Genomic DNA, 25,000 nt, shown 5'->3' on the forward strand with positions numbered 1-25,000 from the left:
AGTAAGATCAGAGTTTGTAGGCAATGTTGAGGCCAGTTCTCCACTTGCAGCCAATTCCTGAGGAAGACAAATCAAAGATTAAGCAATTGAGGACGTTTTCCATGTATCCATAGCCTCATCTAAACATTCAGGGGAGTTGGGAGAATTCAAGACTGTTATGCAAACCCGAGACAGAGTTACAGCCGTGTTTCCATACTCTCATCTTTACACAATCATTGACCAATGAGAGTGCATACTATCCTAATTATTTTAAAAATTTTAATAGCACACAGAGTAATTAACAATTTAGTTGTTTATAGTACACTCAAACAAATTACTGGATTCTTATTGGACGAGAGGAGTACAATTAATCCCAAATCATACCCTCCAGGAGTACCAATTACTTTTCTTTCTGAAGTTGACACAAAGTTCTCTGAAATTAAGAGACTTTGGAAGGCGACCATAAAGCATCCAAAGACTTCCGAAAGATTTCTGAAGTTGATCCGAAATCTTTCGAAGATTTCCGAAGTTGACCGGAAGAATTTAAAAGGTGTCCGAGGTTCAACCGAAGTCTTTCAAAGATTTCAGACATTAGACCAAGAGTTTCAAAGGTTTCTGAAGTAAACACGAAAGGATTGGAGGAGATATGTGCAAAGTTCACTGTTACCGCATTCTGATTGGTTGATACTAATTTTGTTGAGTATACTGTAAAAAAAAATCGCACGACCTGCTTGTGCAATTCATGATTAATAGGTACAAGTAATTTTGAAAGTTCTCAAAATTGCATGAGCCTTTAGGAGAGTGCAATTTGAGAATTGTACGTGAGGTTGTGCGATTTCCTATACTAATAATAATTATTCACCGAGCCTGAGGTGAAAAATAATCATAGGTGATTGTTTGAAAAATAATTTATGGACAATTTGTTCGTCTGTCACCTCAACAAAATGGCTTGTGGCCATTTTGAAAAAGAAAAAAAAAAGCTTAGGTCATTGACACATAATTATCACCTCAAGTGCAACCAATCAACCAATCAGTTCACAGAATTTTCAATAATCACATGTCTATGTCATTATACTAACCTATTATTATATTATTATTGAAGATATTAAATTTTCATAAGTTTAAAATAAAAAAAACTAATGTCAATTATGTACAATTACAATGTGATCATCAGCTGCTAGAAAAATTCCAGAAACATCCTCTTCTCCATGAAAACACTTTTTGCCTTTTTTCCTGGACAGTTTTAGCAAAACATGTCATTGCAAATTCCAAGACAAAAATGATAAGGACCCATAAGTAAAAATGGTATTGCATGCTTATTCAAAGTTAACTCAGTTGAGATACATTAAAATACTGGTAATTAGGAACTACCCAACCTTAACAATATCCAGGCCTCCTAATAATTCACCATTGACATAGAGCTGTGGATATGTTGGCCAGTTGGAATAAACCTTTAAGCCTGAAAAAAAAAAAAGATGGAATGTGTTGAAACTGACAAGAGTGCAAGTGTGAGATCCTCGGTGGAGCCCTTCAATCCATTGGTTGGGATCTTGGATGGACTTCATGGAATACAACAACCTGACACCATTTGACTCATACCCCTGGCCTGGGGTTGCTCAAAGCATGGTTAGCGCTAAATAGTATTAAATAGCATGGAAACCTATAGTTTTTGATACCTCTTAACCAATGGTTATCGCTAACCAGACTTAGAGCAACTGGTCCCTCATCTTCTGTTTGCTACATAGAACAAAAGGGAAATGGATGCATAGATACCCTGTCTGACTTCATTATCAGTTAGAATGTCAAAGTGACTGTATTTTGCTCCCTGCGCATTTAAAAGTTCCACCATCTGTCTACTAAATCCTGCAATATAGAATGAATAAAATAATACACTGTTAAACCAGGCCATAATAATGATTATTATTCACATTCAATATTAAGCACTAAAAGAAGCACTATCACATTAATAATTTTCTGTTGTACAGTTCTGAAACATGGATCAATTAAAAGTTGAATAATCTGAATTACCAGTCACAGCTAAAGGAGGGATTGTGAACTTAAAAAGTTTGCCCTAATAAAATGTTATAAAACAAAACGGTTACCACATTTACACCCAATTCTACTCAAACAGTCATTGAAATAAAATAAAAAAAAGGCAAGCAAGTAGACACACCCAGGGCTGGACAAACACAGTTCAACATTCCCTTTAACTTTTAACACATACCACAGCGAGGTTCTTGAGGTGATCCCTTCATGAAAAGAAGACAGGGTGCTCCATTTATAATATTTTTTAATCTTGTATTTATGTCCTGAAAAAAGGTTAATTATCATTCATCATTAACCCATTGACTCCTAGGAGCGAGACTTAACAGACTTTACTCTGTCTAATGCCAGAGGATTTTACTTGTCAACTGGAGGCATACTGGGGTCCCTGAGGAGTCAATGGGTTAATAAACCCAATGTAGCTAGATGACTTGATAAAAGTAAATTAACTTCCACAGGAAGATAATAAAACAAAATTGACCCCACTTTGTAGGCATTAGCAAATCAAAAGACTCCTAAAAGACTGCTCAGTTCAGCTAATACAATGATAAAAGGATTATGAAGATGTAGGTTCTGTACGATAAATGTCAAAGTGCTCCCTCAGCCCTCTCCTCAACTTTTACATAATTTGCCTTCAAAAATACCCCTCAAGTTTTCTAGTATCCTCAAGTGAAAACAAACAGTCACAGGAGCTCTTCATTGCTACAACTAATCCTAACCTTTCTTTTTTTTTTTTTTTTGAACTAATCCTAACCTTACATGTAGTCCTTTGCATTGTTGCAAATAATTCAGTTTTTTTTAAATTTTTTAAATAGTTAAGTTGCATTTTGGATTTAAAGGGACACTACATAGTGTTTACCAATAATTATCATGCTTGCATTTTAATCACCTGCATTTCTGGACATAAATTAAACTGACCACTGAAACATGTCAGGATGACAAATTTTCTTCCTGATATTTCACTTTACATTACTTTTAACACGGCTGTGACAGTGCTAGATACTGGTATTACTTTCAGTCATTAGACATTTTGCAACCATGAATATTGTGTGACATTGTGACTATTATGTTATAACAGTTGCATTGCTTACAAGTTGTTGTGTTTTTTAGCACAGTAGATCAGTAATCACAAAGGATGGCTCTTATTTAGCTAAATAAATTTAAACTTTGACTAACATGACTGTTTTTTTAAATGAACAATCCACAACCTACCTGTTTTGTGTCTTGTTCCAGTGAAACTGCAGGTGTGATAGCCTTAGCATGATGCTGTACTTTCTTAGTCAAACTGGGTGCATTAGCTCCATCTAACCGATCCACAATCTTCTGGTTCTACAAAATCATTGGTCATGACTCAACTTAGTGAGGATTTTTTGAAAACTTCCACAACAGTTACTATTCTGAATTGGCAATCATACAAATTCAAACACAAATTGGTTCTACAAAATATTAACCTCTTACTAAACGAGCACGAGCACCATACTGGTTCCCTGGTACGGTCCTGAGCAAGTGAGTTATTATAATTATAATATCGCATAGTTTCTTTGAGTGATCACATATGGTTAGCGGTGAGCTGGTCAAGATGGACGCGATTTTGTAAGCTCCACCCGTAAATCTAGTTTTTCTTTAATTTCGATGCTAATGATTGTATTTTATTTATAGTTTATTCCTGTCATTTTTCATAGTCTGTTATTTGAAGCTTACAAATTGGTTCATTTTCTTCTTTTTCCATTTTTTTCCCTGCACAACTCGCCTCGACTAGCTTACACTATACGCGAGTTGTACATGTCCTTCTTTTAATTGTTAAATATTAATAAAGTTTTATTGTTATTGTTTATTGTTTGTCATTGTTATTTCTCCACTTGGTGAATGTTCATAATCTTTGTCTTCCATCAGCAAACTTTATGCTGGTCTCTCACTCATTCGGTTGTGGGGGCAGCTGTGTAAACTACTTGTTATTCAGTTAATAAGATGGTAAACTGCACAGCTGCCATTTGTGCCCTAAAGACAGTCTAGCAGAGCACCTACAAAATGTTGTTCATTGACCCTGAAAAGCCCCTAGGGAAGTGGTTAACTACATATTCATTCATTCGTTCATTCATTCATTCATTCAACTTTGAATGGTAACCTTTTACATTTAAAACTAAATTCCACTTGCTATGTGTGATGAAAAAACTTATTTTAATAAATTCTGCTTTTTAAAAAACTTTTTGTTTTGCCTAACTTGAATTACCTGGGAGAGATTAAAAATATGGAAATTGACTGTTTCCATGGTAAATCTTTGTACTGTAAAATCCAACTGAAAAACCAGCCAATCAGAGCACTCAATTTACCCTGAGAAATGCTTGACACATCATAATAATAATAATAATAATAATAATAATAATAATAATAATAATAATAAAGTAACAATAATAACAGTTATTATTATTTTCTGCTTTTATGACAATAATTGGCTGCTCTTCTCTCTGCTTGTCTTAAGAAAATTATGGCTATGGGGAGCCACAAAAAATGGCAAAGTTTTGCATGTGGGTAAATTATAAATTATTAAAGTTCTTTTCTTTTAATTTTCTTTTTTTTCTTGGAATGCACCAGTTCACAGTTGGCAAAGTGTCAACCATTTTGAAGTTTGGTGTGAATGAAACCCATCATGCCTTATTCAAACGTTATTTACATAAGTTGCTTCAGTGAGAATTACCTTGAAAAGGAGGAACGTGGGTACTGCACTGATTTCATATTTAAGTGATACTTCAGGTAAATTTTCGGCTTCAAGCTGCAAAAAACAAATGGATATTTTTGCTAAAGTAAAATTCTCCTTTTCAACACGAAAAATTGAAAACAAAACATTGACTAACCTTGTAAAATTTAACGTGTGAATTATCTTTTGCCAGCTCAAGCATAACATCATTCATCTGTGTACACTGTGGGGCCCATGGTGCATGAAAATGAATCACTGTCAAAACACTGGAAGGAAAGATTGGATTACAGATTTTCAATTTTTCAAGTAAAATGTTCAAAACAAAATGCAATTTAGTTTTTGTTTAAGTAGACTTAAACAAAAGTCTTAGATCCAAAAGTCTTAGATCCAAAACCTAAGTGGAAATGAAAACATCATGCACATTTGGGGTGAGACCAACAACGGATTGGGAAATGGAGGGATGGCTGTGATATTTTTATTCATTTGCTGGCTTGCACACATGTGATGTCATGTGACAATGTTGGATGGCAAGAACAATAACCTGTCTCTCTTCTGGGAACTAAACCTTATTATTACGCAAATTCTGTGAAGAGAATTTGGATTGTTGCCATCCAACATGGCTGCCTTGTCACATCATCTCTCATTTTTAATGAAGTTAAATGCAGTTTATCTGAGTTAACAACTAGGAGTGGATGCAGTCAATATTGTTGTCAGTGGTTTAGTTATATTTGCACATGCGTTGGATTCCTCATGCTTTGGATTGCTGAGCTTATTTATCAGTGTGGCAGGAATAAGGAGCATTTTGTGTGGAGCGTTAAGTGGTTTTTTCTCTCCCTTCCCCCTCTGCTTTCCACTTTTTATCAGTGTTATGGGTGCCTGTCTTCTTGGGGGCATAGGGCTCATGGCTAGTTTGACAGGTTTTGCCAGCCAATGGTGCAGTCTTGGAACTGGATGTCTCAGGCACCCACCCTCCACTTAGTGACGCAGTTGTTAAAGACTGAAATCAGAGATCATGATCATGTACGGGTACATCTGGCTGCTACTATTAAGCACAGTAGTAATCTCACCCAGCCCTCCCAACCCATGAGTGAAAGATGTCAGCGATGGCTACAAAGGACTGACCACAACACCAGTACTCTGCAACCAACTCAGTTGCCCTTTCTTCCTTCCCTTTCTGGGTTCAAGTTCCTTTGAGCACTTCAATACCAAAGGGTGTAGAGTTCTCATAGCATAAATGAGGAAATTATAAGTGAATGGTAATAACGATTTTACAGATCAGGAAACTTAAAAACATCCCACCAATAACACAATCAAACACTGTATCTATTTCCTTTTTTCAATCTTCCTTTTGTAATTTATTTATGAACTCCCTTTAGTTGCTGCATTGTTTTCTTATCAAAATTATATCAATGGCCAATTACTGTAATTGTTTGACAGATTAATATAAATTATTCATTTCCCCTGAGCCACTCCCTAAGATATAGTGTACCTATAGAGTATAATGCATAGTTATATTTCATTTATTGTCCTAGCATATCTGTTGTTGTTTGTACATATTGTGCACGCATCTGATGAAAGGTCCTCTATAAACCCAAGTGTTTAGCATCACCCTACCCTTTTTCATTGAAACAAAATTTTCGGTTGATGACAAAACAAAAAGTAACCAGCTGACCTTGAAAGCAATGACATCACATAAAATAAACATGACTGCTTGCAAAAATGAACAACAATTTTATATGAATTCAAATAAGAAAGGAAAACAATTTCTTTTCAAACCTGAGAATTATTTCGATTTGGATAGTTATATATGAAAGTGATTGGAAAGTCCATTACCAAGAACTAATTTTAAGGAAGAAAAAAGAGTCATTTCTCCATTACAATGCTTATACTATACATGTCATTAAGTTGCCAACTGGAGAGATTTTAGTTTTCTTTCCGCAAAAAAACACAACAAAGCCTGACCTGACCTGATTTAATTGTTTAGAAAGAAGCCGAAAACTGCACTTACTGCAAGCGCAGTGTACAAAGTTGCAATAGTTTCTTACAAGGTATGGGATGAGAAAAAAGTTTCGGGGCAAATTCAATTCTCTTCGACTTAAGCTTAGTACGTAGTTACCATCACCAAGAAAAGAAGTTACATGTAGCTCGAAAACCCTCATCGATCCAACTGTGTTCCCACTTGCTAAAAATTTTACAGCTGCAAAAAGCATGTTGGATATCACGAACGAGACTGATTATTTTAATTGTTTTGTAAATAAAACTTGTACATACACAAAAATTTTTTCTTCACATAGCACGATACAAGACAAATCATTTATTAAACATTTTTGAAACATTCGTTCAACTCAAAGTGACATTTTCAAAAATAAATATCCAGCTCATGCAAAAGAACGGTTTCCAGGAGATAACGCCTCTTGCTTTTTAGCAGTACAACTTCTGCTATTAAAGCTTAAGTTATCTATCCTTTTTGTCAGCTTTCGCCAGCCTTGTAAACTTGGATCATCCACAGAGATCGTGCTTGTGTTTGACGGCAGCAATGAATAAAACTTAATACTAAGAAGATGAAATATTCTTACCTCGATGAATCACCCAAAATTTTGTCAAATTCCGTAGAATTCTGTACCTCTTGCAAAGTCATGGTTCTTTTTCCTGTTGTCTTGAGCCTGCAATGAGCCTGCAATACATGGGCTTACACCAAGTACTACCCAATCACGGATGCGTTATGTATGGAGACATATATTGTACCGTACTGAGGAGAAAGTACTTACTTACTTACTTCCTTATAGCCGTCACCGCCAAAAATACAAGCCTAGTTAATAGTTAAGAAAAAACCGAAAAAGTCTGATTGTCCTTTGTAGAACGGTTTATCAGAATTTGAAAAGATATATTTAAAACACAAATGCACAAGTCACTTTAGGGAAATGAAATACACAAACAAACAAAAAATTACGCAATTCACAGAATTCAGAGACGGTTTGGAGCTGTGAGTAGGCGTGGGATTTGTCACATATGGTTTAGGGGCCGACATATCTCTCCCTCAATGCCGTACCGGGAGGCAAGGTCGGTAGCAGAAAGCAGCGAAGGGCCAACTGCGTCCAAAAGCGATCGCACGGGCCGAAATCCCGGGATGACTCGTTTGGTACGACGCTCCAGCGCCGGTGTCTGGAGGTACTGCGTTTTCCTCTCTTGTTCAAACATTCGGTCAGCGCATGCGTAAATGTTCTGGCTTTCCGATACCTAGCCTACCAAAAAAAATGAACATGCTGGTTTTTTTTTTTTAACCAGCAATTGACATTTCAGTTAATTTTATAGGCATAAACGTAGCGTAAGAACCGTGCGTGTCTGGTCTTGTCTCAGACAGAGGCGAGAGATGGTTTCATGCAGACTGGGACGCCTAACTGAATGCTCTGTTGTAAACAAGGCGGTTCACGAGTGAAGTTGTCTCTCTGGTCTTTCTGTGGACGGATTCCAGGACCTACCGATACAATTTGGGCAAGTTTTGAAAGATAAAAACTTCAATCGATGCGGTATTTTGCTGGTAGGACTGGGTGGCCCGACACTTATGAAAAAACTATGAAATGAGAATCGGCAGTGTTCCCTTGTCATGGAATGGCAGAATTACAAAGAACTCGTTTTGGGTATGAGCGAGGCAGCTTGAGAAGCACGAGACTGGCCCTCATCCAATGCCTGAATCGCAGCCAGAGGAAACAAATTGGAGCCAGATACTCAGGAGTAGGCCTGGTGTGTGCTGTAACGTACATATTGAATTCCTGATCAAGTTTTTATCATAGAAATATCGCGATAACGTTGTGCTTTCATTTCGCTGTAATCCTCGTGTCACGGGGAACTTTTTCTTCAGGCACGAGCGATGCATCCCCTCCTTGCAACAATCCATGACAAAGAGTTTATCCCCATCGGCCATGGTGAATTCATGGCAAAAGTAACAAGCCACTTCCCCATCCACCGGGTTGTAGGCAGCCATTTTTTTCTGAAACAACATTTTTTCAAACACATCATTTATTTTTTCTCTCCTAATTTACATGCGGGACGTGTGTCAGTTCCCTAGTGGAACGACGCCCAACTAAGGACAACCACTTCCGGTAGTTATTGTCTGCTTTATGGGTACCAAGATGGCGGTATCTTTTGCCAACTTATTCATGGCAGCGGTTGAGACAGAAATCTTTAATCACAGCACAAAAAAACCACTTGTGTGGAAAAGATATATCGATGACGTGTTCTCTCTGTGGAACATGAGCATACAGGAAATGGGTTCATTGAACAGGCGAACAGATATCATCCAACTATTAAATTCACGGCTGAAATATCAGACAAGGAGAACATTTTCCTAAACACTTGCGTTTACAAAGGCGATAGATTTAAAGATACATCTATCCTTGACGTGCGAACGCACTACAAGCCGACAGAAACATTTCAGTACACACATTTCTCTTGCTGCCACCCACCAGGGGTCAGTAAAGGTGCCGTACCGGGAGGCAAGGTCGGTAGCAGAAAGCAGCGAAGGGCCAACTGCGTCCAAAAGCGATCGCACGGGCCGAAATCCCGGGATGACTCGTTTGGTACGACGCTCCAGCGCCGGTGTCTGGAGGTACTGCGTTTTCCTCTCTTGTTCAAACATTCGGTCAGCGCATGCGTAAATGTTCTGGCTTTCCGATACCTAGCCTACCAAAAAAAATGAACATGCTGGTTTTTTTTTTTTAACCAGCAATTGACATTTCAGTTAATTTTATAGGCATAAACGTAACGTAAGAACCGTGCGTGTCTGGTCTTGTCTCAGACAGAGGCGAGAGATGGTTTCATGCAGACTGGGACGCCTAACTGAATGCTCTGTTGTAAACAAGGCGTTTCACGAGTGAAGTTGTCTCTCTGGTCTTTCTGTGGACGGATTCCAGGACCTACCGATACAATTTGGGCAAGTTTTGAAAGATAAAAACTTCAATCGATGCGGTATTTTGCTGGTAGGACTGGGTGGCCCGACACTTATGAAAAAACTATAAAATGAGAATCGGCAGTGTTCCCTTGTCATGGAATGGCAGAATTACAAAGAACTCGTTTTGGGTATGAGCGAGGCAGCTTGAGAAGCACGAGACTGGCCCTCATCCAATGCCTGAATCGCAGCCAGAGGAAACAAATTGGAGCCAGATACTCAGGAGTAGGCCTGGTGTGTGCTGTAACGTACATATTGAATTCCTGATCAAGTTTTTATCATAGAAATATCGCGATAACGTTGTGCTTTCATTTCGCTGTAATCCTCGTGTCACGGGGAACTTTTTCTTCAGGCACGAGCGATGCATCCCCTCCTTGCAACAATCCATGACAAAGAGTTTATCCCCATCGGCCATGGTGAATTCATGGCGAAAGTAACAAGCCACTTCCCCATCCACCGGGTTGTAGGCAGCCATTTTTTTCTGAAACAACATTTTTTCAAACACATCATTTATTTTTTCTCTCCTAATTTACATGCGGGACGTGTGTCAGTTCCCTAGTGGAACGAGGCCCAACTAAGGACAACCACTTCCGGTGGAAGACCAAACATGGTTCGTATTCTCAACTCGTTACAATAATCGAAAGCTTGGCGATAACCCAGACCCAAAAAGAAGGTACTCTTTCCACCACTTGGATATTCACGTTGACCATAAATTTTCACATATTCACACTTAAAAGCACTGTCTTCTTTCTTTGCGTAGGGGTCTCAATCGTAAATGCCCACAAACGCTTTACGGTTGAGTGAGGCACATACCACAGGAGGAAGGCATTACTACCGTGTGCCTCCTATTCCAACCCATTTCCTCAGAGATATGCTAAGACTTATATTACAGGAGGATTCATTTCAGTTCAATGGAAAACATTTTCTCCAAATACATGGAACCACTATGGGTACCATAGGCGTACGAGCCGGGGGGGCGGGGGGGGGGGGCTGCAGCCCCCCCAACTGCGGAAATTATATCATTTTTCGGGCAAAACGTTCTTGATTATTCGGGCAACGACACTTAGAGAAGACATTGTAAAATAATGCTGTTGGCGTGATTTCCAAAAGTTGTAAGTAAAGTTTCTAGTTAAATACTTGTCAGTGATTGGATGTGTGCCCGAAAGTGATGTCTTCAGAGATTTGGTAATTTGAATAATATCGTGTAAAATGTGAAGTGTATCGTTTCGCTAACATCTGCTGCATGTTAGCGCCTAATTTTTGCGCCAATTTCGCGGAGGGCGGGAAAACATTTTGACGCATTCACCTGAGGGTCAGGTTTAAGGTTTCCTCATTGAAGTTCGTTCGATTCTTTGTAAAGTCCGTGGACGTTAAAGGTTCAAGAAAAGTGAACAACTTAGAAGTTGACTAAAGGTCAAGCGGCAGTCAAGGTCAACAAGGCGAAAGGTAAATGCTACACGAATTCCATTGAATAATTTGGTTATTGTATTCGATCGATTCTATCCGTAGATATCAATTTAATAATACGAGTTGATGTCACCCAGCTGGTAACTTAAGGGTATTGACTGCTGTTTCAGCCTTTACTGTCTCTAAATGAAATGATATGTGGTATCTGGTAAGGACTTCCGAAACTGAATATTTTTTGTTCATGCATTTGGCAGACATTATCTTCATCACTATTCATATTTATTCATCGGTGTAGTTTTGCTAATTTTTCGATGTCGACAGTCGACATACTGCACTTCAGCATGCTAAAAGGCGGAATACCCTGTTTTCAATATTGACCCTTTTTGTTTTCACCAATGTGACGCATTATCAACAATTTTTCTTTTGAATGAGAAATTCGGAATAACGTCACATCGATTACATTCCAGATTTTCAGAATTTTATTATTCTTATGCGCTCTTTACAAAAATTATGACATTAAGAGTATTGAAAAAATTACATCAATTAAAAAGAGACAAGAAATATAACAATACATAGCCGAAATAAGATGTGCTCAGTGACCCGCAAAGTAGCTTTCGTGTTGGTCATTGACATGTACAAACGACACGACATATCAGTTACAGTTGTAGGAATCAAAAAAGTGCAAAAGAGAAAAATCTATTTATATACATGAAGAATAAAAGCATTAAAGGGTGGCATAACATAGATATAGAGTGTGTGCACGTGACGTCATCAAATTCTCAAATCCAAAACTAAAGAGCCACTAAAGGCTTTAACCTCAACAGGCATAAGAGGTACCAAACTTATACTTGTTTACAACTTTCTAGCTCAATAGCATCCTTCGTTTGGAAACTATCGCCTTTTGAATTTCGAAGTTATGGCGGTGCGTGACATAACGCGAAGATCGCATTTGTCGAAAAGTATACACTTATCTCGTGATTTTTAGCCGTGTTAGGAGTTTAAGTATCAGGAAAAGTGCTTTTGTAAATAATTTTTGGTTCGGTTCAGATAATCAGTCGACTAGATAGCCAAAGTAAGTTCCAGATGTTTACACTATTTACTGGCCGCCATGTTGGAGGACTAAAGAGGTCCTCCAACATGGCGGCTCCATACTAGGCTCTGTAATATTGTGCGGAACATTTCGACGAATATCTCAACTTTGAGACAACGCACACACCTTAAACTTGGAGAACTGTTTTTGTTATTTATCGTCTACAATACCACAATTTTTTGACTTTATCCGATACGTGGTTTTTGATTTTATTTTGTATTGCGCGACACCGCACACACAATAGACATATAAGCAGGTTACATGTATACAGATGAGCAGGACTGAGTGTTTAAAAGGTATAGTTTGTATTGTTGTAGAAGGAAGTGTAAGGCAGTATTCTAAAATTTGTTGAAATAGTTTCCCAAGGTTTAGATGAAACAAAAGCAAAAATAGAGGTTCCATAGTTATTGTCTGCTTTTGGCCTATGAAATTTTAATTCCTGAGAAGCAAATCTGGTATGTAAGAAATTCACTCGTAGATAAAAGCCAGTCGTAGTTAAAAGCCTTTTTATCAGAGGGGAAATACCGCACAGTGTCCTTAAAATATTATCTACTGTAACATGTCATTTGATCAAATGAACTGAATCGATTTTAACAGTACACATTACCCCCCATTTCCAGACGGGATAGACGACAGATCAGCGGCCTGATAGAAGAAAAAGAAAACACCCCTATAGTCAACACGTTATTTGTACAGAATGTGAGAGGAAAGTCGATTGCGATTATACAGCGCCGAAGGACAACGCCATTTTTCTTTTAATTCGTTTTAGATAAAATTGAGACAGTTGATAGAATTAAATCTCCAAACTTTCAATTGCGCTTTTTTTCCAATGGTAGCAGTTTCATTAGATGGGAAAATGGCGAACGTCTGCGTTTGCATCCCAATTTCAACCCCCACCCTTTCGGGCATTTCGCAATTTTTTTCGGGCAAGAAAGTCACCGCCCCCCCAAGTCCAAAGGTGCCCGTACGCCTATGATGGGTACCAAGATGGCGGTATCTTTTGCCAACTTATTCATGGCAGCGGTTGAGACAGAAATCTTTAATCACAGCACAAAAAAACCACTTGTGTGGAAAAGATATATCGATGACGTGTTCTCTCTGTGGAACATGAGCATACAGGAAATGGGTTCATTGAACAGGCGAACAGATATCATCCAACTATTAAATTCACGGCTGAAATATCAGACAAGGAGAACATTTTCCTAAACACTTGCGTTTACAAAGGCGATAGATTTAAAGATACATCTATCCTTGACGTGCGAACGCACTACAAGCCGACAGAAACATTTCAGTACACACATTTCTCTTGCTGCCACCCACCAGGGGTCAGTAAAGGTTTCATCAAAGGCGAAGCACTTAAGCTGCTTCGAACTACTTCCTCAAAAACTACTTTTGATGAATATATTACACAATTCAGATCACGCCTACAAGTGAGGGGCTACCCAGATACTCTCTTGAACAAAGTCCTCTCAGAAGTGAAATTCGAGGAGAGAAAGTCGGCACTCCAACAAAGAGAAAACATAGGCACGCAAAGCGTGCATGAGTTATTTTTTTGTGATAGGAGCACTCGTTGAACTGTTGATAGTAATGATTTGTGCAAGTTTGTTTGGTTGCGATGTACAGCAAGAAAGAAACTGGGAATTTATGAATGTACATACGATGTTACATCGGTAATGGTAAGATATCTAATTAGTAAGCCATAAATTGTTTGACTGAACAACATACAGTAATCTGACATGTCTCCCGATTCATGCAGATACCATCTTATTTTCTAACAGGCAGTTTGATTCGTTTTTTGATAAAACCCACACTGTGATTCATATGACACGCGCACATGCATAACTCCCTCACTTATCGGTCACATAGCCCTTCAAACTCTCAAGAGAAATTTTTGCTCAAAATTGTCAAGTTTATTATCCTGGAAACAATAGATAACTTGTGAGAGCTGTGATTGAATTTATTCTCATCATTCTCGTCCCCAGAGCCCACGATCCTGCTGGCCTGTGGCAAGGATCGTGAGCAATGGCTTGAACCGATTTTCTGAGTATGCGCAGAGTATTCGTTTCGTATTCTCAACCAATCAGATTTGCCAGATTTGACGGGAAGTCCCTGAATCGCACACTTCCGTTGTTGGTCCAAGCCAGAGCTCTCGAACCCTGCCACAGGCCAGAAGGGTCGTGGGCTCTGGGGACGAGAATGTATTCTCGTATAAAAAAATACAAAGTATTAAGTTTCCATTTGAAACTTAAGATAGCAAACATCTCGTGGGAACAAGTGGTGACGATTCGTCAGCGCTAATTGAATTTACTCCCCTGTGAAAAACAAGAGTGTCAAATTACCCATTGTAACTAAAAAAGAAAAAATATCTCCCTATATTTGCACGCAACAAGAACTTTTTTAACTATTGTGAACGTTCGAACTCGTTCAAATCAAAACATTGTCGTCTCCTCTAAAACACTTCCTAAGAACTAGAAACGACGATGCGTGACGCCTAATTGAATTTATTTCTTATGAAAAACAAAAGTATCAAGTTGCTTTTGTAACAAAAAATAAAATATCTCGTTTCATTTGCATACAACTAGCTCACGCACTGTTTCAAACCTCAAAGTTCATCTCGTCCATAACTAAGCCTAACCCACAGAAAATGTCGAAGTAAACCCAATAGATGAATATTTCTACCTCTTTTATAGCAGAATTAATATGGCCATTCTGAACTGTATCGGGATCAGATCTTCTCACATACCATCAACATTTACAACAAGAAATTTGATTGGTTGTTTATAGTAGATCCAATCTGATTGGTGTGAAATACGTACATCTCTCACACACTGACTGACTCACTGACTGACTTACTGACTCATCCATCGACCCATAACATACTCGACGCGCCGACTAAGAGGTATTTTTTTCACAAAAAAAAATAACTAAAAAACGCACGGGAAAATTCTACCTTTTGTCACACAATACCACCCAGCGGTGCCTAATCTAACTTAAGAAGACCATGATGAGTAAATGGCATTTAATACAGGATCAGCCTTTCCTGAGAGAGATATACAAAGAGCCTCCCACTATCTCGTACAAAAGAGGCAAATCGCTCAAAGATATATTCGTGAAATCCAAACTCTAAAGGCTAAGAATACACATTTGCGCATAACAGGAGTCGCGCAGGCCTATCACAACTTTATAATTTCTACTGGTCGTTCGAACTTAATCTAAATTCTCTTCTCAGACACTTCCAAAACGCCAAGAAACGGCCGTCATTTTGTTCACAATCTCACACTGTCACGCTACTCACTATCTATCACAGAATAGATAGTAGCATAGCCAATCAGAGAACAGCATTCATAATAAAACGCTAGTAGAAATATACTAAAGGGGTTGTGGTGTAGATTATACAAATGATGTCCTTCCATCATCTGTAAACGTTTTGGAGTAATTCTGCTGACCAGTAGATAACGCTCCTGAAATCAATGCATTAGTCAATATTTCAGGCAAATGTATCTATGTGACTGCCATTGTAATGTTACACTAAAAATTCAGAAATGTCATAAAAGGCAGGACAATACTGGAATACACTGAACTAATAGCACATTATTCTCCATTTTTCCATGTACAAATAAGAAAAAGCACAGGCCATCCACATTTAGGTAGAGAAGTCTACATAGTGGCCAGAGAGTTGTCTTATCTCTGATGCACAACAAACACCCATGAAAAGACACTAAATATATCATTAGTCATCATAGTTGTAATCATCATCCTTCATGATTGAAATATGTAGTTGTAATCCACAAGGATCACATGCTGCGTGGCACAGGTAACAGTCAAAAAGTTGTAAGTATTAATAATGTAGTGCCAAATTAAACTCGATCCTTCGTGATTGCCTATCTTGCGTGGCAAACCAGAGGTAAACTTATTACTCTGAACACTTTTGAATGTTTGATAAGAGAAGTTTGCTTCCTGGCATTTTCTGCAAAGCTGACATGAAAGCATCCTTTGCTTTCTGTTTGTCTCCTACTTGGTAATAACTATAACCAAGAAGTTTATATCCAGTAGTATCTTCACACAGGTCACACACCTTCTGATATTCCTCAAAAAAAGCCTTTGTTTTTTTAACTTCATCCTCCAGTACTAAACATCTGACCAGAAAATAAAACACAAAAATAAGTGATGGCCCTTCTACTTTCATATGGGTTGAAATTTCTGATTGCAAATCTTCATCAAGCACTTTTTGTTCACTGAATCCAAATTCTGTCATATCACTTTGGATTTCTTCCCGTGCACTTTTGTTGGCTGCATTCACAACAGTTTCAAGGACTTGTATGGCCTCTTTGTATTTCCTCTGTGACATCAGAATGGTTGCAAATGTGACCTGTGCCCCACAAGAGCTTGAGCTTTGAGATTTCACTTCTTCTCGAACAAGTTGCTCTGCTTTGTGCAGATATTCAGCTCTCTCTGAAGATTCCTCCGGATAGGTGTAAGAAGCTGCATGGTATGCACAAGCCAGATTTCCCTCTAACAGCTTGAAGTCAGGATGTTGGTTGGCCATTCCAAGGAGTTCCTGAAGCAAAAGAAGGTAAAGCCGGCCATCTTGGATCAGGATCGTAGCTTCATTAAGAAAGTAAACAAGTGGCATGGGTCCAAGGAAATGGTCAAGTGTAGGATATGAATCCATTAAAATCTGAACAGCATTTTTTGGTTGACCTTGGTTTAAGTACAGCAAACTCATTCTAAAGGAAGTTGTGAAAAACGCATCAAATGCGGATCTTCTAATGTCTCTGTGGACTTTGAACTTTTCCATGTCTTCCAAGACAAATGAAATATTTTCTCGAAATACAAAGGGGATCTCTGTATAGCTAATAGCATTTGTGTCTGTAAACTTCAAAATTGGCATTATAGGATCTTTCCTTATTTCGACGAGCCTTGACTCCACATCTCCCCATTTCTCATCTGGCACATCATCCACAAGATTATTGCTTGGTATAAAAAAGCTTGGGATGTTTTTTTGTTTAACACAACTTATCAAACTATCAATCAGGTATAGCAAGCAATGTCCGCTATGAGTCTCCCAGGTAGGCTTTGGAATAACCTCACAAGCATGGAAAAACACAGTCTTCAAATAGTATGAAGAAATCACCTCCAAATCTTTCAGACAAAGGTGCCGCAGCATTTTGAAATATATGTAACATTGACGTTGAGCATCAGTTACAGCATTCTTTGCTATTCTTTTTTCTGTAACTGCAAAAGAAAGTCTCCATTCTATGTCTGGATTGAGGCTGTTCTTGTGTGCGACTGGTACAACTTGGCATCCTTCTGATACAATGGATTCAATCAAGTCATCTCCGAGCCACTTTCCTTTCTTCACTCTTTGGACCCATTCAATTGCCTCTGGAGGCCACTGCTTAACCTGAACTGCATAAACCATGTCAAGTGGAATTCTAACACCTTTGGTTTGGATATTATCAGTGTTCAGGACAGTTGAATACTCAACTGATACTGCTGGACCATGAATACCAATGGATGTTTCATCATCTTCAGACCTTCCACTGGTCATTTTCTTGCGTACTGAGTTCTGAATTCGTTGTCCGCTCAAGTATTTATTACCATTTTGGGTCACAACATCTTTCAGGTCCTCACCGTGCTTCAGGAGCCTCACTCTGCCATAACCTGGATGAACATCATCGCATTCTAATATGGCTTGGGTATCCACATCTTGTATTGGATCCACCATGGATATCTGGAAATCATTCTCAACAAACAGGACATCTGCATCAACGTAAGTGCCAAGACGAGAATCTACTTCATATGACATAGAATAAGGAATACTGAAGCCTTCTGTTGAACTGCCAACAGGTATTGCATTTTTTATGCATTTCTCTTCACAAAATGCTTTGAGCTGGGATTCTATGTTGATTTCTCGCTCTAAAGACACCAGTCGCTTCGGTAGAAGAATGGCGATCATGTAAGACAAATGATGTGGGGAGAGGCTAGCTTTCTCATCCCATTCCTCTACTACAAATGGCACTGCAAATAACAAGGTTTTGGAAATGTAAGATTAATAACCTATAAGAAAAAATTACTTGATTCTGATTGGCTGAGAAGGGTGCAGTTCAAGTGTAACAACAGTACAGAAAGTGTAACACCTGTTCACAAAGTGTAACACTAGTACAAATGACACATTTCTGGATGACAATTGGCTGAAAGACCATACTAGGAAATTTCCAAAGCCAATGACATTACGTAAAATGACGAGGAAAATTTTGTGCAGAAACTTTGAAAATCTTTTCTCAAATGACAAAAAAATTACTTCATTAGGTCATCTGGCACTTCCTCCACATAGTGTTTTCATATTTATATTAGCGGCTCATGCAATTTCAGCCTTTTGAAAAACTCACTCATGCAAATTAATTCCAACTTGACCTGGAAACCATGTGATTACCTATACCTAGTATATAACTCTGTTATCGTATTCTTGGGGTTACAGCTCCTGTACTCCTCAATTTTACAACTAAGAAATCTTTTATTCCAGTCAATGCAAGCAACGCTACATTCAAAGCGTGTTTACACTGGGGTCCTCATAAATATTGCATAATTTATCCAAGTGCCAAGTGCACTGTGAATTTTTGAAGATTTTCTTCATACCATGTAACACTTGTGACCCTGCTTACAAGTGGCATAGCGATAACTAGTCTCAGTTACATGTAGAGCAGAGTGCAATTTATCACTCTGACAGTAGTCACAGAGGTCCTCACCCATGCTGTTCTCTCCCTTGGTTGTCAACTAGACCTTTTCCCCCTTGCAGAATATGTGCAGACACAAACTTAGTATTGCGTTTGTTCCATGTTTGTATATTGTGGTGTTGTTTTACGCTGAGTTTCAGTCATTTTAAATTCAATAATTTATTTTTCACGCCACCGTTTGTTTTATTTCATACGAAAATAATTTTTCATTTCACCGATAAACAAGAACAAATCTAATTATCAAATTGTCACGTCCACTCATGCAACAATGAGTTCTTATCTACGTCAAACTAATATACAGTCTTATTGTTTAATACAACTGAGGAGCATTGAAGTACTGAGGGTGGAGATCATTACTTGGTCAAAATTAAATCCTACATCGGTGAGAGAGTCACCTGACAGACTGATGAAATTAACTGACTGTTAATGACACAGGCTCAGCGGCAATACCGCTGATTGCAAAGTTTCTTTTGTCACAAATTTACTAGCTAGGGAGTTTCTGCTGAAAATGAACTTTTTACTCCCTTCCTAGAAGAGGAAATACCCTGGTAAACAAGCTGCTAAGGGGAAGCAATATCTTTTCATCTTTGAACCCTGGCTAACACACACTAATTATAAAACAGCAGACAAAATTTCTTGAATCAAGCTAGGGGTAGTTCCAGAAGATACGCAGTCACAGCAGCGTTATTTGCAGTAGTAAAAAAGCAGAACTGATGTTACCCGAAATACAGCTCAGTCCGCATCTGTTCCTTTCTCTATCAAGCAAAATTCCGGTAGCATTGTGTGACAGGGAGAGGGCCACAACTGGACTAGTGGTCCACAATGAAGGCTAACTTATCTGTGCATGCGTTTCAAGCAAATTGCTTTCATTCTTAAGAAAAAAGCACCACAAGGATAGCAAGAGATTTGCGAAAATATATAAATAGCTTTCTCATAATATGTTTTCAGGAAACCAACGTAAGGATGAGGCGTTTTGTGTAGTGCACTCGGACACCTACCGTACCTAACCTCCTTCCTGCAGGGCTAATTGATTAATCGAAATTTATTCATTAAACAAACATTAAAGTTTACACCTCATGGCGTTATGGAGTTAGTACTTTACTGATTAGTTCCTTAGCGAACAACCCCATACATCTAGTAATGCATAGCCTGCGAACAGGCTCCTGAAGGAGCAAGCGCTGAGCAAACATTCGGCTCGAAGCGCCGGACAATAGGAGCCTGCACGTATTCTCCCGACTCGTCGCTGCCTCCCACGCGGAGATTATCTTGATAACTGTCAAATTTCAACCAATCAGAGCACACTGGAAGTAAAAATCCAAAACCAACGAGCCAAATATGATACATGTGAAAGTTTGGTACGAGCGCCATGTTTTGTGGAGAAACTCCAAAAACGTTATGTATGGCTAAAAAGCTGACACACGAAAGCCCAAACGATTACTGTAGATGTTGCAAGATGTCTTTAAAACTTCAAAATGTCAAGGAATCGTCTTTCCACTTTCCAGAACTGTCTCAGCCGAACCGAAGATTAGCTGAAGTTTGGCAGCACGCAACTCGTCTTTCGATATATCCACTGCGGAAGCTACCAGAATACCCATACTTTTGGCCTCGGCAATTTAATCCTCTATGATACTTTTGAAAGGGCAAACAACCAACACAGTCTGTGGCTCTTTCCTTTCAATCGAAGCAGCAACAGCAAAGAGTTGAAAAATAAGGCTTTTGCCATATCCTGTAGGAAGAACGGCAAGCACATCATCGTGGTTGAGTAAATACTCCACTGCATCACGCTGTTCGGGCTTCAATTACAACTTAAACTTCAAATAACTTGATAAATGCATGGAAGCCCGTTGAAGAACTTCTTCCCTCCTTTCGCCATTTTGATTTTTGTCTATACCGGAAGTGAAAACTAAGATACGTCATGAATAATTATAATCCACCAATCACCGCTTTCCGTCCAAATTTTGGACGCAGACATTGGCGATTTGGGAGAATGCGTGCAGGCTCCTATTGCCCGGCGCTTCGAGCCGAATGTCAATCTCGTACCCAGAGTCCTCGGGCTTCTTGGCCAGCGGGTGAGCGCCCGGAGAGACTCTGGGATAATCGACTTGAACTATATTTTTGATTGGCCGCTTGCGTAACAATGAAAGTCCGACAAGAAGTCGGTAAGTAATTCGGAAGCCCCAGAATTTGGAGGGCGATTCAAAATCTAAAATTAGTTTCAGTGCTGTTTGATTTTTTTCTACCTCAGAAATATATAAATCACAAAAATAATAAAACGACGAGGTTTGAATTATGTCTTATACCGCACGGGAATTTTCCCACGCTGCTAAAAAGTGATAACTGTTGCTATTGCAAAAGTACCGTGGGAAAACATTACATCAGTCTCTTTGAGGAGAAATCCGTGGAATAAGGTCTTGTCGAAGCCATTCATAATTACGGAAACATCAAATTGCGGAAGAAGAGGACATTTGTGTCGTTTCCACAAAAAAATTGTCGATCGTGTTGCTTGCACGATGGTATTCTGAACGATGGAATGTACGCTGAAACACTAAAAATACACTCACCGAAAGCGTCAGAGGTTTCATCTTCACTTGCTCTTACAGCAAGCCAATGATCATTTCTCCAGTTTCTTTGTGTGTAAGGCTAAAATTCTTGTTTCTCGAACACTTTCAACCCGCCATTTCTACTGTTTACGGTTTTCTCTTTTCTGTTTCCGGTTAAACTGAAGCATACGTAATAAGACCGGAACCCACGTTCTCTGGGAAAATGGAGTCGATTATCCCAGAGTCTCTCCGGGCGCTCACCCGCTGGCCAAAAAGCCCGAGGACTCTGGGTACGAGATTGGCCGAATGTTTGCTCAGGGCTTGCTCCTTCAGGAGCCTGTTCGCAGGCTAAGTAATGCACTGTGCACTAAAAATCACTACTGTAACAAATGATCTCTCCAAACATACCTGATACACAAAGATGATCAGTTTCTGATGGAACATCTGACATACTGCTTTGCTCAGACATCGATCACGATCAGGCTTCTTATATAGGAGATGTAAACAAGTGTCAGCTCACATCATAGTCTGATCTAGCTAAGGCATCAAAGACATTAATGTACTCGAATCCGCCTAGTATTTAGATAAAGCTGAAACCACAACATAAATCATCTCGGATGCAAAAACACTCAATGTTGGATAAGTTACCTTGTTCGTCGGCGAGGAGACTGAAATAAGCAGTGTATGCATGCATGCATGCCTCCGCAAAGATTGTACACTGAGAGACAGAGCTGAAAAACGACTGCGCATGCGCCAGATAGGGAGCACAAATCGTGCATGAGACACGATCGATCTCGTCTTCTGCCTGTGTCACTTTATAACGCTTGACGGTGTGAATTTTGGAAGTGAGATCGTGGTGATTTAATTTAAGGAGACACATCAGATCTGTGTAATATATTTGTGTGGAATTTTTGGGCCTTGAGATCCAAACCCAGTTAAATTTCTTTGGGAATATGCGCTGCAAAAACTAACCGAGGCTACGGTGATCGTGAGTGTTCCATATTTGTTTTTGAAGCATGAAGTGTTCACAACGTTTGGTTCAGTTTGCACACAAGGGTATTGGCCATGTAATCTCTACAGTTTTCATCAACAAGATAATTTGGGAAGGGTTTTCTGAAATCACCTTTACAATCAATCATACATGTATTTACAATGCGTTAATTAAACGTAACATGTGCTAAGAGCATTATTTGAAAGTTGTCAACCTTCTCCTTGAACCAAGGCAGCAGTTCATTTAGAGTGCTGCCACTCTGCAATAGCCACTTAACCTCCTGACTGCACCCATAAAGGCAGCTGTCTAAAAGAAAACACCATGCCAACTTGTGAAGTTGGAATGAACACAAGTACTGGCCAGAACTACATAGAAAATATTGAAGTTCTTTGTCCCTGTCTCAGGGCATTTCTTCAATGAAAAGGTAAATTGGTTGCAAGACTGGCCTCTGAGACTACACTCAGAAGAAGTTCTAGTTGCACAGTAGTGTGATCAATAACATTGTTTAATTTTTTGCCATAGTGAGGCTTGATTACAGAATCATAAATACTTGCCCACCAAAATACCCTGTGCAATCAACTGATACACCCATGTTCGGGAGACTGTTGGCCTGTTAATTAATGGAACATCCATATATTAGGAAAAGAACAATTTGTTAAATAAAAGTGCAAAGTCCAGGCCCTGCTTCCTGTTAATCCTAGGATTATTGACGGGGAAATACTGCTTCAAAGTGGCACCCGAGTGACTTAATTGTAGTCTAGCTTCCACAATCGCCAAATAATGATCTATCATTATTGTAATAATGCAACACACTTGGTGTCAACATCTATGTCAAAACTTGGAAGATGGTATTTTTCTTTCCCCCTTGACTGGCCATTATTTGCAAATCTATGTTCAACCCAACGTCCAAGGCAAAATTATGGTTAGACTCAAATTTAAGAACATGTGTTAAGGCAAACAGTTAAGGGTCATTGGTTTATGTGTGGTTTATACTATGTTTATATGGTTAGCTCATCATGTTTTCTTTGTCTTGGTTGTGTAATAAGAATGACTTTTTGTACTAATTTTCACAGCTCCCATAAAAACTGATATGTGCAGTTTCCTGTGTCTCGGAAAATAATAATATCATTATGATGTTGTAGATTATAGCATTGTAATATGCATCTCATGGACAATAACATTCATTTTCGTTTTTTGTCCTTAGGGAGATGGATCCACCTGGTATTATTTGCGGCAGTTTTGTGAAATATTAGCTCTAAAAGGAGCGAGAAGAAATTCAGCCTTTTTTTCTCAGCAATAAACCACAATAATCTTATTGAGTTCACTTTGTCCATGTTGGTAGTGTGGAACAAAAGACTGGATAAAGTCACTGAGAAATCCAGACAATGCTGTTGAGCTTTAAGCAGTTTCTTTAGTACTCTTCACATTGTCAAACTTTTCAGTTTCTTCTTAGAACTGAATACCAGTCCTTAACCTTTTTTCAGTTGTGAACTTTTTGGACCAGCACAGAACTTTAAGATGCCACTTTTTTAAATGTTGTACTTATAAAACAAAATGGGGACAACATATTCAAGCAAAAACATGTTGTTTGCACCTGCACGCAAACTTTGCGAATGCTTTTGATCTGATGAGTTGCCAACCCAGTAATGCTTCAGATACATGTAGTGACGTCAAAACCCAGAACACCTCCAAACACATTCAATGACAAGTTGTCAGAGAAAAAATTAAAATTAAAAACAAACATCTTCTTGAGCATTGGGACCCACATGGAATAGCCCTTGCATATGTGTATTATACTGATGACTGGATTCCATCTACTTAATATACAATCATCTTTTTAGGATAATACCACCTACGCCAGTCGGCAGATAATGCTAGAGTGAACTTCTTGCTATACAGCTGAAAATATTGATTTTGTGGAATGCCCCTTTCAGGGATGTTTCCTAGTTGTCTATGCTCTAAAGATTTTGTTCAAACTCATCAAGTACAATGTAGCATGCATGTGTGAAATGTCTCAAGTTTAGATCAGTTTTGCAATATGCACTGTGTTGTCTGAACTGATCCTTGTAAAATTTTTGTAGTTTCTTGTCAATTGTTAAATATGGAAAAAAAAGGATTTACTTTCTGAAAGAAAAATAACATTAATGACATCTCTTGATCAGGTTAGGATCTGATGAATTTTTATTTTAAAAGGCAAGCAAATCAAGGGGCAAATTAATTTTCTCTGAGCTGTTTAATGTCATTAAGTGGGCTTTCTAGGATGAAGCACTTTTTTGCCTGCTCTCTGTGAATCATACAGTGTATAATCTTTTCACCGATTTATCTCAGTTTCTGTTGGGGCCGGCTTTCATCACTCTTCTATAAATTTAACAAAAGATGCTGTGTAAAGAGCGAAAGATGTATTTTGCTTTCATGATAATTATAAATTCGTATTAAAATTTGGAGAAACGTGGAGCTCAATTCGCCTAAGTTCTTGCATCTTTGCATACTCCATTTTAATATCGCTTTCAGCATGCTTGCCAAAATATCTTTTGTAAGCGTGTCACCATTCACCACCCGGTCTATAATTCACC

At 38.6% G+C, this 25,000-nt stretch overlaps 2 protein-coding genes and 1 long non-coding RNA gene across 7 annotated transcripts in view; 1 reads left to right on the forward strand and 2 right to left on the reverse strand.

Moving 5' to 3' along the window:
- Positions 1–7,391, reverse strand: part of LOC138006343 (glutaredoxin-3-like) — a 15,552-nt gene extending 8,161 nt beyond the window's left edge. The window contains exons 1-8 of the mRNA XM_068852607.1: positions 7,294–7,391; positions 4,875–4,983; positions 4,718–4,792; positions 3,235–3,351; positions 2,204–2,288; positions 1,753–1,842; positions 1,356–1,438; positions 1–57 (exon numbers count right to left, since the gene is read on the reverse strand). The exon at positions 1–57 is cut by the window's left edge and continues 5 nt beyond it. Coding sequence (XP_068708708.1) covers positions 1–57; positions 1,356–1,438; positions 1,753–1,842; positions 2,204–2,288; positions 3,235–3,351; positions 4,718–4,792; positions 4,875–4,983; positions 7,294–7,355 — 678 coding nt within the window. The 5' untranslated portion in view covers positions 7,356–7,391. The remainder of the gene's footprint in view (positions 58–1,355; positions 1,439–1,752; positions 1,843–2,203; positions 2,289–3,234; positions 3,352–4,717; positions 4,793–4,874; positions 4,984–7,293) is intronic.
- Positions 7,392–15,164: 7,773 nt separating this feature from the next.
- LOC138006344 (cyclic GMP-AMP synthase-like receptor 2) lies at positions 15,165–22,176 on the reverse strand. Of its 4 annotated transcripts, none has more exons than XM_068852608.1 (3): positions 22,085–22,176; positions 21,845–21,973; positions 15,165–18,180 (listed from the first exon to the last, which is right to left on the reverse strand). In XM_068852608.1, the coding sequence occupies exons 2-3, from the start codon at positions 21,903–21,905 to the stop codon at positions 16,073–16,075; spliced, it is 2,169 nt and encodes a 722-aa protein (XP_068708709.1). In that variant the 5' UTR covers positions 21,906–21,973; positions 22,085–22,176; the 3' UTR covers positions 15,165–16,072. The 4 variants fall into 4 exon arrangements, with proteins under 4 accessions (XP_068708709.1, XP_068708710.1, XP_068708711.1 ...); XM_068852609.1 differs by having other exon boundaries at positions 21,845–21,969; positions 22,085–22,167; XM_068852610.1 differs by having other exon boundaries at positions 21,845–21,922; positions 22,085–22,166.
- Positions 22,177–22,178: 2 nt separating this feature from the next.
- LOC138006345 (uncharacterized) lies at positions 22,179–23,747 on the forward strand. 2 transcript variants are annotated; one of them, XR_011123887.1, is made up of 2 exons: positions 22,179–22,418; positions 23,632–23,747. It is a non-coding gene; the product is annotated as an uncharacterized lncRNA (long non-coding RNA). The 2 variants fall into 2 exon arrangements; XR_011123888.1 differs by having other exon boundaries at positions 22,296–22,424.
- Positions 23,748–25,000: the final 1,253 nt, after the last annotated feature.

The sequence above is a fragment of the Montipora foliosa genome, chromosome 6 (genome assembly GCF_036669935.1).
Source record: "Montipora foliosa isolate CH-2021 chromosome 6, ASM3666993v2, whole genome shotgun sequence".
In the NCBI taxonomy this organism is placed as follows: Eukaryota; Metazoa; Cnidaria; class Anthozoa; order Scleractinia; family Acroporidae; genus Montipora; species Montipora foliosa.

Coding starts and splice junctions, on each gene's coding strand:
- LOC138006344 (XM_068852608.1), bottom strand. CDS start 21,905: ATGTCTGAGCAAAGCAGTATGTCAGATGTTCCATCAGAAACTGATCAT. Junction 18,181..21,844: donor TGATCATCTTTGTGTATCAG/GTATGTTTGGAG, acceptor TGTTATTTGCAG/TGCCATTTGTAGTAGAGGAA.